This window comes from Protomyctophum bolini, assembly GCF_963924005.1.
Source record: "Protomyctophum bolini genome assembly, chromosome: 13".
NCBI lineage: Eukaryota > Metazoa > Chordata > Actinopteri > Myctophiformes > Myctophidae > Protomyctophum > Protomyctophum bolini.
Window position 1 is genome coordinate 22,024,896 of NC_137874.1, and position 22,186 is coordinate 22,047,081.

Genomic DNA, 22,186 nt, shown 5'->3' on the forward strand with positions numbered 1-22,186 from the left:
ACGCCACGGTGACATCAACAGGAGACAACAACCGTAAATAACATGGCAGAGACCATAGACATATAAAGGTAGAAGCATGGAGGCGATATTGGCAATCTTTCCCGAGATTCCTTGCGAAGCATAGCGGAAGCAAAGCGGAAGAACGTAAGGGACGGTAGGCCAATCAGACACGCGATTCCTTCTTTCCCAGCGGCACTTGCTTTGGCAATGTAAACGGAAGATCCCGGAAAAGACGTGATTTGATTGGCCATTAGTCACTTGAGTGACAGCGTCTGGCAGCGACGCAGCTTTACTTCCTCCTCCCGTTGCAGACATGTCGCTCCAATGAACTGCAGCGACCAATGAGGCATTGATATTTTTAATATCTATGGCAGAGACAATCCGATATGACTACTACTGGTTCGCAAAGTCGCGTCCTGAGATTGTACAAATGGAACCATTAACTTAACGGGTTCCATTTGTAGACCTTGGTAGAGCTAAAGTAGAAGTACTTATTATGCAGAATACATTCAGACCATACACTGTGTTGGACCCCCACAAAAATAAAAGTCGGCTATTATTTGCAGGGGGTATTATTTGCAGCTTCTTCAGCCAAACTGGAACTCAAACCAAATAATGGCTGGCGGTGCAGGCCCGTGCAAGAATAAATAAAAGCCTGCTGCAAATAGCCGCCTGGTTCCTTTTAAACGCTGAGGTCCAAATCGATTTTGCGTATTAAACGCCTGGGCTACTATTTGGAATTATACGGTACACAAACATCTGGCCCACTTCAAAAAGGTTCTCGTTCTAGTAGGGCTACAACGGGCTCTGGTGTCATGGGGGAAAAAACAAAACCTAATCTTTTTCTGAGCCACTAGGGGGCGCATGTGGCTTAAGGCTGAGGCTCCTTGGACCCCAAGCAGAAAGCTGAGCTGTTTCAAACCCAAAAGATGCATGCACGCACGGAAGCACACACACGCACGCACGCACACACGCAGGCACGCACGCAGGCACACACGCATGCACGCACGCACGCACGCACGCACGCACGCACGCACGCACACACACACACACACACACACACACACACACACACACACACACACACACACACACACACAGTCACACACATTACCTCTGCCCTGCGAAGATTTTGTTTGGCCGCTTCCATCTTGATTTCCAGATCACTGTGGTTCTGTTCTGAAGCCTCCTGTGTCCCAAACTCCTCCATGGCCTACAGACACGGGTCACATGACAAAGAATAACCTTAAACAACGCCTGCCGTCAGATTAATAATTGCACAACGAGGAACGAAAAGAGAGGGGAGAAAAAAAGGAAATCGTAAAACAACAAAGCTGTGTGAATGAGGAACGTTCAAATAATGACTCGATGACTTTTGAAGAAGAGCACATAAACAATAAAATATTTTAGCACGCTACATCAGAGAGGAGAAAAACACACACATACAGTACACACACACACACACACACACACACCAGTCATTTCCCAGAACGTGGGGCAGATGTTTTTCGTCTTGTTTACTGGAAAGTGATAGAGGCTGGCAAGAACCGTTATCTTCACTGCTTAAGTTTCACAACTGGGCCAGGAGGGTAATAATAGTCAAAGACTTAACGTTACGTCACGTCATACATTCTTACCATAACACATTATCATTTCCTTCTGACACATGGCATTCATTAGTGGATTATACGATTTCCTGGTTACAGACTCTGTTCTATTCTCTGCTTTGAGGCCTTTAGTTCCTCATATTCAAATGCAGTACAACAAAGGCTGTGGTCCTGCTGTACACATTTTACACTTAAAACGTTATTCTCTTACATCCGATTCCAAATACTTACTTTTCACAGCAGTAAATGCCTACTGTTGTGTTGCGATATGACACTGATCTGATATTGTGATATGAGACTAGATTTTGTCTGGTATCAATCTACAAGCGCAGATCTATTTCCCAGACATTTGACTGTGAGGTCATTAGCAAACAGTATCAACAAATTTTTTTTATAAAACACAAATATTTACTTGACTCAGTGACTAATGAATGAAGCCGTGGCTCTCTGGCTCAGGTGGTAGAGAGAGAGGCTGCTTGGGAATCGGAAGGTTCCCGGTTCAATCAACGCCTTCCTCTGGGTCCATCCATGAGCAATGCACTGAACCGGTACCCGCGTGTCTGGCGCTAGCAATCACGGCGTGCTAAGAAAATCACTCCGATCACTGATTTTGCCCATTCTAGTGGGCAACTTATCAACCGATCAGTCAGAGCACATACAGGTATAAAACCACCTCATATCTCTAAGCATGCAATGCTCTCTCCTATCGCGGGAGTCCATTTGTGTTCTCACCCAGTGGTTTTCAACCAGTGGTCCTTGAGGAGGTTCCAGGTGGTCCCCCAATGATGGGAGAGTTGGGAACCAAATGGACCCTTATTAGATCTTTAATTAAACCATATCTTCAATGAAACCAAATGGACACATCCATTTTGTTTCATTTTACGCTCTCAAGAGTAAAATTATGTTAAACACCTGCAATAGGCTACTTAATTTAGTAAGTAAACACAAATAGGGCATGTAAAATAATTATTATTTTGAGCAACAACTGCCTTATCTCGCTTATGGTAGTTTTGGGTCTGTGAGGCTAAATCTCATCAAATGGTGGTCCGTGGCTTAAATGTCGAATAAATAATGGGCCTTGATATGAAATAGGTTGAAAAGCACTGTTCTCACCCGCTGCGTGTGGATGATGCACTTGTATTCCCGTGCCACTCGGCTCGCCCACTTCCGTGCTTCCTTGTCCAGGCTGTGCTCCTCCGACGTGCCGTTCTCCTTCTGCAGCTGCGCGACCTACGAGTGGGACAGGAAATGGCACGGGACAAAGAATGTGACATACAGTAATCAAGATCTACCAATAATCCCAAAGTTCTCTGCAGGAAGACATTAGCAGGAGACATTTGAGCTAATGGTTTAACCACTTAAGAACCCTATGCTTTGATGTCAAATAGCTATGTATGTGTATACATTACACACACACACACACACACACACACACACACACACACACACACACACACACACACACACACACACACACACACACACACACACACACACACACACACACACACACACACACACACTTTGTCATTTTGTAGATCCTTTGCCCTTTTTGCCAAATGGTGCCCTATTTTATGACATACCCAGAATAGGGATGCTAGGGTGCGTGGTTAATACTGACTTATTATATTTGGACAAATACAAATCCTGATGCTCCAAGCATGGATGGAACTTGTGTAACTTAGAAAGTTGGCTTTTCAGTATACAAACCAGTTGTTTATCTAAACAAAGACAGCCAATGGGAGAGCCCTTCCTGTAGATATATCCACATGCAGAGGACCAAACAACAGAATCCTTGTATGTGAGTGTAGCACTATGAAATCCATGAGATCAAACCTTCTGCATTTTTGACTTCCCATTACGAGTTTTTAAGCAAGAAGTGTTCTGGTGGTATTGAGCGATATTTCCTTTCCTTCCTCACGCCCTCGTGTTTACATTCCCCAGAGAAACGCAGAGGCAGACAAACAAGGGGTCATTGTATCAGAGGCAACATTCAATGAATAAATAGACCAAACTAGCAAAACTCAAGTACTGTAGTATCATCTTTGCACTTCCTGTTGACACGTTCGACTGACAACACAACAGACCAGTCAGAGTATGCTGTATGTTCCCTCTCTTTTGACACAGGAATGCTGGACTTTGATCACAGCCTTAGGAACGCCCATAGACATACTATATATACATACCACTGGGCTGCATGTCAATGCCACCCCCATATTAAGCAGTGCAGCTTGCTTTTCATGTGCGGTGGTGTGATTTGGATATCATGTCCATAGCACTCACAGTACACGCTACGTTCGAAGCGATCAACCTTAATCGAATGTCCTGTTGTCTGTCATTAGCACAAATAGTGGACTTTGCATGGTTGTGGTATGAAGCACCCAGGGCGGTGCACCCCAAAAACGCTGGGCATCGAGAGCGATGAAGTGTGATTCTTGGGCGCAGACAGTCTTTACCATAGACATACTGTACATGTCAGACAGTCTTTACCATAGACATACATGTCAGACAGTCTTTACCATAGACATGCATGACAGACAGGCAGCCTTTCTGTTGACACACATGGCCCCCCTTACTCCACTGCAAGAAATAGGCCAGAGTCTAAGTACCTGAGACGAGAACCTTTTTAAAAATGAATCATAATTATTACTGTCCACATTATGACCAGCTCAGTGGCCTTGTGGTTAGAGTTCTGCTCTGAGACTGGGATATTGGTGTTCGATCCCCAGGTGGGGTCCCCAAATGGGATCTTAATGCCTCCCTGCTTGGCAATCAGCAATCAAGGGTTGGATGACATACTAGTGTCATGTCCAGGGGGTCTACTTGTACATCAATGCTGCCTCACGCTAAGGAAACAGGAGATAGGCCCGGGCCTCAGTGCTCAGCAAGGTGCACTTATCTACATTAGATAAGGTTCTCTGGTATGAAAATCCCCATTTTTAATTTAAATAAATATCCGGTATTTATCATTTGTAACGGCTTGCCAGAGCCAATATGGCGGCCCCCGTTGATGCATTGCTCTAATGACCAGCAGTAGCCAATGACCCATTTTCCACCTGTTTGTTCCCAATGGGAACCGGTTCAGTTCTTTGTGGTTCTTAGTCCATGAGCCAGAGCTCCAAAAGTGGAACGTTAATTATGAATTGACTGGGCAAAACCATATTATTAGATTGTTATCACCGTGAAACTTCCCCAGTTGATTACTTACACAAAGACAATGATTTATTGTATTACAATTGTTTTAATATGCAAATGAGGCATTGTATAAGAAAATATGAAGAAAAAAAAGAAAAAGCTACTACCATGATACAGGTTATCATATATTAATTGACTTATATTGATCCTATAAACAATTTAATTTAGGTACAGGTTTGCCCACTCAATTCATAATTAACGTTCCAATGTTGAGGCTCTGTGGCTCATGGACTAAGAACCAAAAATAACTGAACCGGTTCCCATTGGGAACCAACCGGTGGAAAAGGGGTCATGCAAACGCCTGGGCCTAGGCCTGGTGTCTCTTCTGTTTGGTGTGGCAGAGCCAGAGGTTTGAAAAAGCACCACTTCTCTATCCGTAATGGCACACTTAACTGTCCTATTTAATAAATAACGTTTAGTGGTGGTCATTGAGCACTAAACGATAGTTAGTCTATAGTCTTAGTTCCTGCTAATCGTGAGTGTAAATTACCAGAAAGTTAAACAACTTTAAAATGGGAACTCTGTTTGTTCCCATCTGTATATGTATTAGGGTTATTGCACTAATTAATTAAATCAATAACAGGTTACTGAACAAATTGTTGCTGATGGACAGAAACACTATATCTTCACATGTAATAATAATAATAAATAATAACGTTTTTATTTGAATTGCACTTTTCATTCACAGGGAATCTCAGGGAGTGCTATTTAATTATTAATTATTAATTAATTATTTTCATGTTTTTTCTTTATTTTGCGGCGCCTAACTGCTCCAACGATTGTCCATGTGTGTCTCTGTGTGTGTGTCTGTACTCTGTATGTATGTTTGGGGAACGAACAGCTGCAATACTGCTGGGTGACCTAAAGTGACACTGTTGAGCAGCCAAAGGGCCATTCATTTCACACTGAGCAGTATATAACTGTCACGCCCCGCTCCTCTGCCTTTGTATTTGAGCCGTGACTATGGCTCCAAGCCCTGAACTCTTATTATGGTGTGACCATTTATGACTTGACCATGTGTTTAGTTCATGTTATGTAATGCCTTGAATGTAATGCCTTGAATATTAAGAAAGGAAGCACTTGGGTTGCCTTTGAACACTTATGACAGTCCTTTACTAGGTTTTGGACTTATTCTGTATGTTCTGTATTTTGCCTTGTGGACCGGTGTTTGGTTTAGGTTTTCCGTTTACTCTGTTGCATTTTTGGTTGTCTTATTTTGTAGCATTGTTCTGTGCTTTCCTGCCTCCTCTTGTTGGTGTTTCCTGTTCTGTCTTACCTTACCTACCTGATTATTGTATCCTAGTCACCTGTGTTCTGTTTGCCTGTTAGCCTATCCTGTGTTTGATTGTATTTTTTCTTCACCTGTGTCCTGTTACCCCTGTCTATTTAAGCCCTTTGTTTGCAGTGTGTCCTTGTTGCTACTCTGCATCTGGTTGCCTGCTTTTGGGTCCTACTCTGTAACTCATTCCTGACATATAACTATACCTGTAAATGCAGCCAGCCAGCTGTGTTGTTGAGCAGCCTGCACCGCTCAGTTCACACAGGTGTAATTATGGGGAAAAAGTTCCCCATAAATAATTGCCCCATTTTATACTTTGTTGCATGACGGTGTCTTCATAAGTAGCTGAAATAGCTGATCTATGATTTCACAAAGTGCCACAACACAGCTTATAGACATTTTTTGCCATTTCAGACAACATTTTCAAAAATGTTCATCAGTGACATGCTCAAAACAGGGACCTCGCTTTGGGTTTTATATGAAAAGTATTAACAAGTGATTGAATAATAAATAATGATCCATAAACACAGATTCTGTTTTCCATTTCCTGTAAAGTAACATGTCTGGACATACACGTTGTGTGCCCGACAACAGCAATGAAATCATAGTCCAGCATCACCACCAGGCACTGGCACAGCACTGGGGTAGCGTTGCCATGTCGGCTTATTATAAGAAACTTTGGGCTTGCGTTCCTGTAAAGTCTCTTGTAAATATTGGACTCTACCGTGCCTGAGACAAGACAAACCTGGGCCTCTGCTCAGTGGCACCAACCATCCATTTAGACCTGAGGACGATTCTACAAATGTCTTCTAAATCCTGACAGTTTTCTGAAAAACCTCATGTTTCTATGTCAGTGGTTCTCAACCTTTATCTGTATTTGGCCACCGACCCCCATCTGAAAATATGTTGTTTCAGGCACCCCCAGAAGCAAAGCTTTGAGTTAAAAACGTTCGCTCTGAGAGAATATATATTCCAACTTTGTGACTCATTTTCACGATTTTTCAAAAATAGCAGATCGCATATTTTCAAATAGCCAACGCATAAAGGGTTCCAAGTGGCAATTAAAACTGACGATGCAAGTTAACTATGTGTGATCACACGGGTATTTTGGGATCGCTTTCCGGCAGCTTGTTTCTCTCGCAGATATCTGGCAACACTGCACTGACTGGGGTGGGCAGTGCAGAGCGCAGCGGGCGTGCTTAGCTTATCGCCATTCCTTCTGCTAACGTCATCTCATATAGCGAGGAGAGAGGCCTGTCGTCTAAGAAAGCGTGAACGCGGTGCGCTCGTGTGTCCCGAGGCCTCCCAGCTCTGCTCCAGGTGGAGTCGTGTTATGTTATGTAAGAGGGGAGGGAGGGAGGCAACGCACTGAGCAGCTCTGTAAGCTGCTGCGCTGCCGAGTCCCTCTGTGCGTGTGTGTGTGTGTGTGTGTGTGTACTTGCAGGAGTGGGAAGTAACTAAGTTTATTTACTTAAGTACTGTACTTTTTTGGGGTATTTGTACTTTACTTGAGTATTTTTCATTTCCAATACTTTTACTTCTACTCCACTATACATCTCAGAGGCAAATGTTGTACTTTTACTCCACTACATTTATTTGAAAACTTTGGTTAATAGTTACTTTGCAGATTTTGATTATTATAATAAAAAACATACATTGCCCCACTTCAGACTTATATGCATTTCAGCATTTTGAAAATATGTTTAAACATTTGAACACTTGAAACGGGACATTCTGTATAATGAGTACTTTCTATTTTTGGTACATTTTAAGTATATTTTGAAGCCAAAACTTTCATACTTTTACTTAAGTACATTTTGAATTCCAGACATTTTCTTTTAACAGAGTAGTTCTACATTGCAGTGTTGATACTTCTCGGAGTAGAGTCGCTGCTTCTTCGCCTGGAAAAAGCATAGGTGGTTCGGGCATCTGGCTAGGATGCCCGAGGATGCCTCGAGGCACGTCCCACTGGGAGGAGACCCCGGGGCAGACCAAGGCGCAGTTGGAAGAAACACTGACTCACTAATGTTGCTCTGAAGAGGGAAGTTTTGGGCTCTCTGGTGGAGCTGTTGCCCCAGAGACCCAACTACGGATAAGCGGTTGAAGATGGATGGATGAGTACTTTTTCCACCACTGTGTAGTGTGTACTTGTATTACTATATTTGTGAGGTCGGACCCACAAGTATTCTAGTACCGGTATATAGTAGAATTTGAGGAATGGACAACATTGCGAGGTTATCAAAAGAGAAATGTTTAGTGTTAGTTAGGCTTACAACTAAGAAAAGATTTGCGTGGTTAGCTTAGGGTTAGACTTGGGGTCATGCCTTATTTACACCAAGTTGCATGTCATCCCCACCAAAATAAGATGATCTAATGGCGCTCTGCTGTTTTCCCCGCATGTTTTTGTTTACGGTAAATGGCATTGATAAAATCACCCGCCCTAAAATTGTAGATGCCCTCGCAAGTATAGTCGTACAAATGTATGTGTGGGTAAGCGGGAGAGCAGAGGGGGCGATGAAGCCCTCTCACAATGCCCCCTTTTCACAGACGGGCCGTCCACACAGCACTCTGCCTACCTCCTGGCCCCTCCCTCCTCCTTTACCGGATCCCTCTGTCTAGTGCAAAGGGTGGTGGTGATGCGGGGAGGGAGGGGTGGCTGGGCACTCCACCACTAATGTTTTCTTTAGGAACAGGCTGCTGCTTGTTTGACGTCCAATGAAAACAACAAGAGCCGCTTGCAGTTTGAACAAATTGTCCAGTGTAGTCCAGAGGAGCAGAGGGGCGGATGGGATGGACGGAGGGAGGAGAGAAGGGGCGATGGCGGGCAGAGTCAGGCATGGCTGTCATGACTGGCATGCATGGGCCAGGCCAGGGGCTCCCAAACCATTTCTTTTAAGTATGTTTGTCCATTGGGACCACATGCCCTTCCGGTTATGTAATAGCCTTTGTCAGAGTACTGAGTACAGTACCTATTATTAAAGTATGATGTCATATTGATGGCAATCTGGGAAGTACCCATCGGCACCGGGACTCAGTGCCTCCCTGCTTGGCACTCACTCAGCATCCAGGGTTGGATAGCGGTTAGATCCCTGCGACAGACTAGCGCCATGGCCAGCTTGTACATCAAGCTACAGAAACACTTCTTGAGGGCGGCAGGGGGTGTTTGTTATCATGCTCTTTCTCTGTTCATAGCTTAGTAGAGAATGGATTGATTGTTGAGGGGCGCTAGCCCCTCCTATATTCAGCTATTAGTGTAGATTTCCATCTTACACAATCATTACATTACATTTGACAATGGAGAATTTACATTATGTAGACGAGCAAATCCGTATTTCGTCCTACACAAAAATGTAATTCCCATTGACAATGAATGGAGAATTTACATCATGTCTGAACAAATGACATGTTACGTCATGATGACGTACGATGATAAGAGCGCCCCTCACTTCACAACAACAAATAGACATGTTACGTCATGATGACGTACGATGATAAGAGCGCCCCTCACTTCACACGGGGTGATTTTGTTGAAGAAAGTTTTTGGCACTAAAATAAAAAACTCTACCAATTCAGACCATGCTTGGTTGACCTTAAGAACAACACGGTCATTTGAACAGGTTAGATAGGGTTCAAAGTTCATGGAGCATTGCTACATAAGGTGGAAACTATTGGACTATTGGACTATATATTGAACTATTGGACTTGTAGATAAACAGCAATGTTTATTACACCTCTTTGCCAGAGAAGACCAGCCCACTACTGTACAGGACATACTCCATACCACCATACTGTACAGGACAATGCTGAGTAGTAGTACATCTGAGGGCAGAATGACAGACTGTCTCTTTGGGCTTAAGAGCAGCATTTATATAAAACAATTACTTCCCCTTAATCCAAAACTGATAGGGAAAACAGCTTCAATCTTTCTCCTACTAAAGCAGACCACAGGATGTAGCTTTGCATATTAACATACTCTACCATACAGTGGTCAAAATACAAAATGTATTCACTAAATAAGTTACATAGCGTAGTACCAGTTTAAGGACCAGTTTAAGATTAACAAGATTTTCCTGTAGACTAGCGCATTAAAGGAAAGTTGCAGACTCACGATGGCTATTTTGTACACAAGCGATACAATACACACACAATACACAATCTAGGGACGCAGTGGCTGAGTGGGTAGAGAGTAGGCATGTGGAAAATAATCGATACGTATCGATACATCGATTATGACGTGCGCGATGCGAGTGAATCGGTTCATTCACTGTGTGTCGGTAGAATTGACGGGTGAAATCTCGATGGATCGTTCGCGGAGTGCTTGTATCGGTAAAATCCGTGGTTGCACTGTTTTTTCATGGTAAATTTCACCCTATCCTGTGTTTCCGAGGCGCATTCAACGTACCATCAGAAAGGAAGAAAAAAAAAGGTTTCTCGCGAGTCGCAGCGCAGACACAGGGCGCGTTCGGAAATAGCGCACTGAGCCCACTGTGCAATGCAAACCGAGTGTGCTCCGGTGTGGTATTTCCGAACGCGCCCACAGTCAGTGAACAGAAGCTACCGTACGACGGTGCAGAGGGTGCTTCCCGCAGAGGAGACACGTTGAGAACAGACAGACTCAGACTATAATAGCACCCGCGACTAACAGAAGTGAGCCCCACGCATTAAACAAGAAGCACCACCTTTACTCTTTAGCTTTATAAAATAGCTGTCCGAGTAGCTTTGTCCGTCGATCAGTTGACTTTTCACTGTAGCGCTGCGTGCTGGACTGCTGGTAATGAGCCACACTCCACAGCTGTGCTTGCTGATTATCCGACGCAAATCTGCGTCGCGATCATTATCAATTTGTAATTAAAGAAAGCTTCTGCAGTCTGCACACACGTGTACAACAACAACAACGCCACAGCAACTTTCCACTGTCCAGCTTTCCCCTGCTGTTCTCTGGGATAGAAGCCTTATTTATATTCTGCAGCAAGACGGTGTCGCACGCCTAAAATTGCAGATCCACAAGCTCACAGCGGGGCGTGGATGAGACGCGTTGTGAGCTTGTACATCTGCTATGTATTTATAACGTTAATAATACATGCAGGCCAGGGTCTTCAATGTTTTTCAGGTCAAGCCAAGGACCACTTAGCTGAGAGTGAGAGATCAAGTAGGGACCCCCATATAGGCAATTATATTATAGAACTGTTGCAGATTAAACTAGACATAGACTTGTTTGACAGCACTACAAGTGTGACCTGTAATTTTTGTTTTGTTTATTTGTTTCTTTTCTATTTATATGTTGGTAACATTAATTGATGAACGATAGGCTATTACATTTTAATCTCTTGAAACCTCTATACTCAAAACCTCAAATTGACCTTTGAGATATAATAATTATACTATAGCCTATGATTATTAGTAATCTAACAATTCCACAATAACCAGCAGAGAGCAGACCCTTTGTTTACTTACAGAATTCTATAAGTTGGGTTGTTTGAGATGCAGAGCTATAATACTAACCTACAGTAAAACAATAAATTGCTTTGAATTTAAATGTAATGCATTTTTACATGTTTTGGGAAATTAATAGAGCTTTAATATAAATCCTTTCTATTGTGATGAATCGCCATCAAATCGTATCGGTAGAGGGGTGAATCGCATCGTATCGCATTGATTTGAACTAAATGGTTATCGCATCGCATCGCATCGGGAAGAGGGAGAATCGTATCGCATCGTATCGCCAGGGGATTCCATGTATCTCTAATGTATCGTATCGCTGGCAGTGCATCGAGATGCGTATCGAATCGTGAGATGAGACGAGATTCACATGCCTAGTAGAGAGGCTGTCTGAGAATCAGAACGTCACTGGATCGCCCCCCACCCACTCCTACAGTAACTGCTCCCTCCGTGGGCTCAACATGTCCATGTCAGCAACCATCCGCTGGGTGAAGCTGCAAGGGAATTTCCCCTACAGGATCAATAGGTATACCTTTACACTATAGTGTCATCATCAGCATTTAAGATGGACTTGACAGCCACTCGATAAAGTGACAGTACCATTCATATTGCAATCATGAATGGTACTGCAATCAGAACTGCACTCACTCCTTATCTTCCGCCGTAGTCTGAAAACCCACCTCTTCAGACCCGTAGCACTTGCCCCAGCCTCAACGACCTTACAGGCGTAAGCAAAGGTTCAACTTATGTAACTTACGTAGATAGCATTTGTTGTAGACATAGCACTCTATAGTGTATACGCATAGTTTCATTATATAGATATTCCACTGTTCACGGTTCTTAGCTTTTCCTTCCCCATCAATCCTTCCTCTTCGATGTCTCCCTTTTGACTGATACCTGTCCATTTAAACTCAAAACGGGCGTACCCCAAAGTTATTAGTGCAGCCGCGCCCGGCAGCCGGCGAAAACTAGAGTTCTAAACAGGCCAGAAAATTAAGGCCCGGCCCTACCTGGGCCCTCATCAAACCCTATACACTCAAGACACTGCCCCCGCTGCCACCCTTGAGATCTCCATATATGGAGCTGACCTGTTCTGACATTCCATGTTGTCTGACCTCAACAAACCCTGTACAGTCAAGACACGCTCCATATATGGCTAGTACATTCCATATGTTGATCTGACCCCCCATGCCAAAGCACCAGCGCTCACCCAGCAGTCTGCTGTCACCCAGGCGGATGCATGCACCGTGCCCTTTAGGGCGAGGTCGCTTCTCGCCCTCTGGCGTCTTACAGGTTATTATTATTTGATTGTAATCTTAGCTAGCGTGCAGCTTAGGTAAATGATTTAATTACCCGTTTGCATCCCTGTCATTTATAAATACCAGAGCGGTGACCCGTGGGGCCTCTACAGAGGTACCCGTTGGGCCTGGACTACTTGGAACGATGCTAGTTGGAAATGAATGCCCCACCCAGATATTATGCGCTGGAGCCTCTACAGCAGTGGCCGTTGGGCACTGGCCTACTTGGAATGATGCATGTTGGAAAATGAATGCCCCACCCAAATATTATGCCATTGTCCCTTTTATGCCCATATATGGAGTTCTTTGTCAGGCATGCCTAAATATGGAGTTTATGCAGACGTCAGAATGATGACAGAATAGGCCAGGACTTTTGTGGGCGGTTCTGGACAACCGTGGGTCCAAACGACTCGACACCGGCCACTGCACCCCCTATGGTGGTGTGGAGCACGTATGTCTAATTTGAAGTTGGTCGGGCGAATTTATAGATATAAGATAGACAGATTTCTTTCTGAACCACACCAAAACCATTGGATACCGTCGGGTGCGGTTCGTGTAGCCATCCTCCAATGTAAGCACATTGCCGGTAGTGGTGCCCAAATCAGGTTTCATGTCAAATGCAACAACAGCATTTTCTGAATGCTGTGGCTCTTTCTCTTAAACAACTATAGGAATGTCATGGGGTGGCTAATTCCAGTATTCCCTCATGACTTCGCCACAATTTTAATTGAGACCAAAGCGTCTCCTCATTTTGGTAGCCAGTCATAGTTAGGAGAACCTTAGTACAGGGGTCTTCACCAGGGTGCCCCGAGGGAGTCCTCAGAGTTACTACAGGGAGTCTTTGTGTGATAGGGAACATCATAGCCGAAAAGAGCGAGGCGTTGTGAGCTTGTAGATCGGCGATTTTTGGAGAGTTGGTGTAGAGACCAAACAGAGCCAACGGTCAAGTTGACTATATATTGAGGGTTTAAAAATCCAATTACCGGTAGCTGAAAATACGCATTAAGCCCAAACCACACCAATTGGTCGAGACGCAACGAAGCGGTTTTAGCGTTCGTCCCAGCGGTTTGATATGTCCTGTTGCACGTCGGCGCACGTCGGCGCAAGTGATTCTTAAATTCACATGCGTCTACGTGCGTCTCCTCGTCTACGTGCGTCTCCTCGTCTACGTGCGTCTCCTCGCAGCGTCTACCTGCGTCTCCTCGCAACCGTTTGGTTGCAAGGAGTTGCATGACGACACATTGGTGTTGTTTGGGCTTTAGCGTGAATCCAACTATCTATGAAATCTATGAAAAGGTTTAATCTGCAACACAGTATTATACAAAATGTGTGTGGGGGGGAGGGGTCCCTACTTCATCTCCCTCTCATCTAAAGCCCAAACCACACCAAAGGGTCGGGTTGGGACAAAACCGTTTTAAGGTAAACCACACCAATGCAAATCATTGAGTTGCAAGGAGTTGCATTGGTATGGTCACCCTTAAAAAAACGTTTTGTCCCAACCCGACCCTTTGGTGTCATTTGGCCTTAGTACATTCAAAGGATCGAGCACCACAGAAGACCCCTGCCTTAGTACATTCAAAGGAGCGAGCACCACAGAAGACCCCTGCCTTAGTACATTCAAAGGAACGAGCACCACAGAAGACCCCTGCCTTAGTACATTCAAAGGAACGAGCACCACAGAAGCGGCAGCCATTAGTGGGTGTAAAAACAGAGTATAAGGTCTCTCACCGTGTCTGTGTCACTGGGCTGGAACAGGAAGTCTGGGACCCTTTGGAACATGGGGTTCTTCTGCACAAACAGCTGCTGGTGGAATTCTTGCAACACCTACAACAAGATATGGTGTGTGTGTGTGTGTGTGTGTGTGTGTGTGTGTAGTGGAGGGAACAGATGAAAATCAGTGAGCATATACACGGTATCACAAAATGCAACTTGAAAAAATATATATATATCACATCCATGACTCAACTGGAAAATCTCTAAGCAGGGACCGCATGTAATTCAGACAGGGCATTAGTCCGACATGCGTCCGCTTGTCGGACTAAGCGTCTGCTAGTGTCTGCGGTTATGCTTGCGGTTATGGTTAGATTAGGAGAGGAGGTGGGTTGTCATTTGTCTGACCAATGACTAGTCTGAACACAGTACTGCACCCCTCTAAACTGGGTGGCAGCACACATAAACCTAACCTTAACCCATGTCTAGTCTAAACTAAGTATGCACCCCCTCTAGGCTAATAAAACTACGTCATGAAACACATCTGACACAGATACATCAGATTAAAAGTAATTTATATATATATATATATATATATATATATATATATATATAACCAGTGTACAGTCTTTATATTCAACACTTTGAAAGGGAATTATAAGGCCATGTGAGAGCCATCATGCTGTTCCCATTAGACCAATAGGAAGTGAACTGGATGGAACATTGTGAAGAGACAAGTAGCAGAGGATGTGGAGAGGTCATTAGGGTACAGTCACGGTCGACCTCCAGAGGTCGCAGGATGATGCAACGGAGATTGAAACGGGCACATGCACAGACAGTTGTGCGTTGGTGGGGGGGCACTAAGTAAACAAACTAGCGGCGTTGGCGTGCACAGATATAGGGTGCGATTATACAACCACTTTTAACGAGAGGTGAAACCGGAACCATGTGTGTCAACGGTGGCCGAAATTCGAGCCACGCTGTAGAACAGAGCCTGTGTCCACCCCGCTATACTCCACATAGTCTGGACGAAAGCAAAACGCCACTCCAGTTTCAGAAAGGCAAGATGACCACGTGGGGACTTGAAAGACACCCGGGGCGGTTCCGTGGGCGGAGGTAACCTAGGAGGTGCCGTGGTATACCCGAGCGCTGTTATGTAACTTAAGCCATTTGAACTAATGAAGGTTTGGCCACTGGGGACAAACCAACGGCGGTGCAGGTCATGGATTAGGCGTTTGAAGACTTACCCCGTTGGAACTCTCCAGGAGGTGGCTGAAGGTGTCGTGGACAGCCTGGTAGGCCTCCAGCTCGGTCCGACAGAGGGACGCTAGGTAGTCCTTCACCTGTTCGTAGACCTTACCGTCCAGCACCTTGAGGGCACAGAAAGACAGACGCAAACTTGTTATTATTATTATAGGTTCAACCTATCGTAATCTTTAACTCTTGAGAGCGTAAAATGAAACCAAATTGACCCGTTTCATTTTACGCTCTCAAGAGTGAAATACAGCATGGGAATTGTGGACAAAATCGTATCCAACGACAACAAAATATTCGTTAGTTTTGGATCTGCGAGGTAAAATTGTCAAATGGATTGTCAAATTGATGTCAAATTGCAACAAATGCAGAGTAAATAACGGACCTTGAAATGAAAGGGGTGGAAACCCCCTGATCTACTATACATCCTCACCTTGATGCAGTCTATGAGATCCGTCTCGTAGTAGCGCTGCTGGTGGGCGTTAGCGGCGCAGAGCGTGAGCAGGTAGTCGTTCCTGGTGTGGGTGGCTTTGGAGTTGCACTCGGTCCTCTTGGCCTTCAGCTACAACACAGAATCAGTAGTAGCTAAGTACATTACTGGTACTTACTGGTAAGTACAGTTTTGAGGAATTTGTACTATACTCAATAGTTCTACTCTGTTGCATCTCGGATCCAAATATTGTATTGTAAGTTACCTTGTAGATTTAGATAATTTTTCAGCCCTATATACATTTCGGCAATTTGAAAATAGCCGACCTACAAGCTCCCAATGTGTCGCGATGTGACACATTGTGAGCTTGTAGATCGGCTATTATCAAAAACTTTTTATACATTTGACAACTTGAAATGAGACATTCTGCATGAAGAGTACTTTCTACTTTTGGTACTTTAAGTACATTTTGATACCAATACTTTTGTACTTTTACTCTACATTTTGAATACCGGACATTTACTTGTAACGGAGCACTTGTACATTGCAGTATCAATACTTTTACTTAAGTAAAACATTTGAGTACTCTTTCCACCACTACGGAGAATGCACCACTGCAGTCTGGGCCACTATAAATATCACCTGCCCAGGTAGGGATTTAAATATAATATGGCTATACTTACTTTTACACTCGCTCTCTGCAGACTGGATCGAGACTGGAATAGACTCAGCTTGGACCTGCGCAGAGGGCCAGATGGGGTGCAAATCAGAGACTTGGAAACTTGCCAGAGATAGGCGATCCAACACAATGAACTTCATTGCGCTATTGCATGTGGTCAAAGTCGTTATTGTTGAGTTTTAAAAGACTTTAAAAGTCTACCAAAAATAGTCAATGGAGATTTACAAACATGTCCATGACCTCTTAGCGGCACAATGATGTTTAGCTATCACTGACTCGATAATTATGCAATTATGTTTTAACCTTGGAGACAATTTTACAAATCTAAAAGAAATGTACAGGAAAGTGGTCTATGGTCATTGCATGATATATATATATATATATGCGCTGCGACGTGTTGTGAGCTTGTCGATCTGCTATTTTCAGATCAGCGCAACACCGAGCGCAACCAAACATGAAATGACTTTTAGTTATAGTCTTTTAGATCTCTTCCCCACTATTCCCTTCCTAACGTTTTAGTCTAGTTTTTATTTGTTTAGTTTTAGTCATCATCGCTTAGTTTCTATTTAGTTTTCAGCAGTGAAAAAAGGGCAGATTAGTTTTATTCTACCAAAGCGAACAGTGGAAGTGCTCATACTTTGCCTCCAACTCGGCCTTCTCTCGTATGGTCTGGGCCATGGTCTCCGTCTCCTGGTACTTCTTCCTGTTCTTGCTCAGTTCCTTAACAGACTCTTGCAGCTCCGCCTGGACCACCGTCAGCTGATCAATGCACTGCAGGCGACAATGATGGAAAGACATTACACATACGCACAGGTAGGGGGAAAAAGTACTTAATTGTTTTACTTTTGTACTGCAGAATGTCTCATTTCAAGTTTTAAAATGTATACAAATGGCCGAAATGTATATAGGGCTGAAGTTTTAATGGATGTTTTATAATAATAATCAAAATCTACAAAATAATTAGTATGTAAAGTTTTCAAATAAATGTAGTGGAGTAAAAGTACAAATTTTGGACGTGAAATGTAGTGGAGTAGAAGTAGAAGTAGAAGGTATTGGAAATTGGTCCAAATACCTCAAAATTTTACTTAAGTACAGTACTTAGGTAAATCTACTTAGTTACTTTCCACCACTGCATATGCAATGGTATTTAACTTTATTACACAGCTTGGTTGAATGCTCGATTCCGATTGGTCAATCGCTGAATTCAGCAGTGTGTTATTTCTTGATAATGATCGCTCTATAACAGACCGCTGTCTAATCAAAGGCTCAGAGCACCTGCGGCTGTATCCAACATGACAGCCATGTAAACAAATGCACCATGTCATTTACAGCTAAACATTGCTCTCAAGAATGTTTTTGAACTCATTTGAAGCGAGAAATACACGGTGCCGTAAACGGAACTTTATTCCAACACTCATTTCCTTGTTTTCCGAGGCGACTGTGCTGCAGCTGGGCAGACAACCAGCGTGACACTTACTGTCATTACGGTATGTAAGGAAATACCTAGTTTTATTGTTGTTGTTGCTTTTGGGTCAAGTAGCCGTGTAATAATTGGGATAATGTATGACGTGGTGGTAGTTGTTTAGAAAGAATGCCCTTTGGGATGATTAACACCTATGACGCTAAGAAAGAACATGTATACATGTCCTCTCAAATCTCAATTAAAACCGGACGTGTATACAATATACACGTCTTTTAGTCCTTTTTAATGATATAAAACTGGATTGCTGTAATCCATTTTTTGGCAGCTCCTGTTGCTAGGCAACACTTTGCACAGAGCTCCTGGACATGTCTTGCGCATGCACGCAGCCGTTCACTTCCTTGTTTACAGGCCGACAAATGTTGCTATTATGTCTAAATCTATGGCACTCTCCATGGTTTTGACCAGAACGGCGATGTTCTGTCCTAATTTCTGACTTAACCAAGCATCTCGTTTGGAATATTAACGCTTCTAAAGAGAGATCAGACTTATTACTGTGAGGTAGTAATGGGACATTATACCTCCAGGTTTTGGGGGGAAATGGAAAGCAGGGCTTTTCAGTGTAAAATCTGCCCATCTGCTTAGACTTTATTCTGAAGAACTCTGGCAGCATCATAAGTGTTTAAACACGTCTTGGTGTTTAAACATCATTATTTCGTCATTATTTCTCAACAACTACCGCCGCGTCATCCATTATCCATAACTATAGCACGTCTGCAGTGGTTATAGAGGTGGTGTCCCTACTGTTCCATTGATACATATGTTAACCCTGGTGTCGAGGTAGAACAACGTTCTTTTCTACTCTATTCTTCTCCTTTTTTTGAGACGCATATTTCATTTATCACGTGAATATAAAGTATAACGTTGACTAAAGATTATCTTATGTACTGCTACACAGTACACACATTATTAGCGTTAATTTAACTGCAATTGTAAACATTTATTGATGATACATTACATAGTTAGTTGTCATATTGCTCTGAAATGTGTTGTGCATAATCAGTTGCACATTGTGCAACACCAAAGATTAAAATGTCAAAACAAATTAAAGACCCATTAAATAAAATAAAGTCCCGAATTGCAGCTTTAAACAAAGGAATCCCCAAAGTTGCTATAGATCAGGTAAGATCAGAGTCATTCTATTACGGGATGTCGTCTGACATTAAAGCCACGATGACAGCGCCTTCCAGAGGTAAAGGGGGAGAGGGAGGACAAAAGCTACATTGTGGGCACTGAGGCAGTGGAACGTGGCTGTAAGTAACCAGAGAACACTCCCAACTCAACACTTTCAGACCTTAAGACGCAGCGCATGCAACCCTGCCCTGCTGCCCCCAGATGATTCTACATTGCTTTGGGTACGGCTATATGAACGTGCAAACAGTTTGGGTTTGAACTTTATATGCCATATTCATAGCTAACTTAGTTGCGCCCCGGTGTTGTGAACATAGCCAATTCAAAAAGTTTGGCTATTTCCAGTTGGGGTAATTGGGATCCGGAAACGAACGGAGGACAAACGGAGGTGCTGGATCCAACATTAAGGAACCAGGAATCGAAATGAAATATTACTACAGGTAGTTCTTCTGACCAGGCAATTGGTTGAAATACCCTATCCAGCCGTGCTGAAATGGGCATGACAGGACACCTAGCCGTTAGATTTGAGAACAGAGTTTCGTCAGAGCAGCAGCATTATTGGCTTAGGAATGGAACAAAAGGGACAGGTATACGCTGACGCTCCGTTATCAGTTATTATGGTGGTACTTGGAGAGCCAGATATTTTCTGAGCTGGTACCATTTTTGTTTGTTTTTTCATTTTAAGGATTACCATAACTCTGAGATTGTACAAATGGACCCAAATGTCCATTTGGTTCCATCTGGTTAGCTACCTTCCGTAGCTGCACATCCTTCTGAAGCCGGGCCGTCTTGACGGGGTCGGCGACCTGGCTCTTGTAGTTGTCACACGCACTGATCCTGGACTGAGTCACCTGGACTGTGCCCTCTAAGTAGGCCTTCCACACGCAATACAAGTTCCTGTTCAAACACAACACGGACATGCACACACACACACACACACACACACACACACACACACACACACACACACACACACACACACACACACACACACACACACACACACACACACACAGAGAGAGAGAGGTTTATTTCACTCACTGGCCAACAAACAATTTCTTACACTAGTGTAGACTGACGTTCTTGCTTCAATAATGGTCATTCATATAAAGGAACCGAGGTTCCTGTTTGTTCAGTAACAGAGGTCTCCCTATAGTCTCTCCAGCTCTATAGTAAACAGAAAAGACGGGTCAGGATACCAATGTTATCCAATCAGGGATACAGGATAAACCATTGAAATTGAAAATGATCAAAACTATTCAAATTCAAATTATTTGCAGACAAAATTGAAACTGGAATACTATAAAAAGTGAAGCTGATGAATCTGCTTTTTCTCCTGACTGGATCAAATTGATAATCCCGACCTGAAAATGTATTTTCTGTTCACGCTGGAGAGATGGGGAGACGCCCCTGTTGCTGAACTAACACAATATACCTATGATTTATATCAGAATATAGCAACACAACAAACCTTTCTATTATGATTATTACATCATTCACAGCCCCTTCAATTTAATACTCTAGGCTAGGGACATGAAATATGCCATATCATAAAATAGTCCATAAACATACACAGTGGGTCATAGGTTATGACATGAAATGCATGTCAACTAGAACAACACGCCATAAATATAATATTTTTTTTACCTGTGATCTGCTTGATCCTCTGACTCTGATAGGCTGTCTGGCCATTCCCTTTTTAGATACTGATTGGCCAACTTCTGAAGAGCCTGTGGGGGGAGGGGGAGGGGTAAGTGTAGGGAAAAAAGAAAAAGAGAATCGATGAACTTTGACCTCTGAGGCCATGGCCTATGTCCCGTGTCTCATCTTCAGAGATAAAACTGCTTAGAAGTCTGTGACCTGGCGTCCATGGCCTATGAACCACAGGACAGCTGGTAAATCACAACACATGGAAACACATGCTACGCTTTCGGTTTGTTCTAGAAAAAGAAAGAAAAGAAACATTAAGGGCCCCAGGGCATTGCAGTTATCATTGCTATTTTCCAAACCAATGCAGAGGCAATTTTCACGCCCAGTGCCCACGTTGTTTAGATACAAATTTATTTTGTGCCCATCTAGCGCCCATGGGCGTGTTGGTCTTTAAATGAGCTGTGGTCCGGGGCATTCTATATAAAACACAGAGAGAAGAGATTGTACTTTAGACCAGCTCCAACTTGCACATAACTAATGGCGCAGATATTTCCTTACTATTTAGACACAGGTCAATAGGTCTATTCAGGGCTACTGACGCACGGAGCACACAGCCGCCCATTACTACGTGGTTTAAACATTAAAAGTCCATAGATTTGGCTGGCCTTTGACGTAATTTTGGAAAGCCATGCATTGGAGGTGCTAGTGCCCCTCAAAAATAGCCTAACTGAGAATGAGCATGTGATTATTATGTTGATTTGTCAAGATATCACAGATACATCTTGGGGATGAGGAGAATTTAGGCTACAGGATGTACATTCTGACCAGCATTACGGCCACCTGGTCCACCCGTTTCAATGAAAATCCATATTAAGAATTCAGCACAATAACTCTCATGAGTCATGTTCATCATGGTGGATGACATTTCTTTGCACTACAATGCTGATATCTTCAAATGAACCAATTTCCTCCTGGTTTTCTTTATCAGTTTCTGCTCGTCATAGAGCATCGGCTCTGACACAAGGACGTGCGGG

At 43.4% G+C, this 22,186-nt stretch overlaps 1 protein-coding gene across 1 annotated transcript in view; it reads right to left on the reverse strand.

Moving 5' to 3' along the window:
• The window catches only part of LOC308327296 (F-BAR and double SH3 domains protein 2-like), a 58,102-nt gene that overhangs the window by 16,296 nt on the left and 19,620 nt on the right, over positions 1-22,186 (reverse strand). Inside the window, exons 4-12 of the mRNA XM_080780609.1 lie at positions 21,150-21,232; positions 20,255-20,399; positions 17,529-17,662; positions 16,896-16,950; positions 16,216-16,344; positions 15,776-15,898; positions 14,547-14,642; positions 2,721-2,837; positions 1,115-1,213 (exon numbers count right to left, since the gene is read on the reverse strand). Coding sequence (XP_080636735.1) covers positions 1,115-1,213; positions 2,721-2,837; positions 14,547-14,642; positions 15,776-15,898; positions 16,216-16,344; positions 16,896-16,950; positions 17,529-17,662; positions 20,255-20,399; positions 21,150-21,232 — 981 coding nt within the window. The remainder of the gene's footprint in view (positions 1-1,114; positions 1,214-2,720; positions 2,838-14,546; positions 14,643-15,775; positions 15,899-16,215; positions 16,345-16,895; positions 16,951-17,528; positions 17,663-20,254; positions 20,400-21,149; positions 21,233-22,186) is intronic.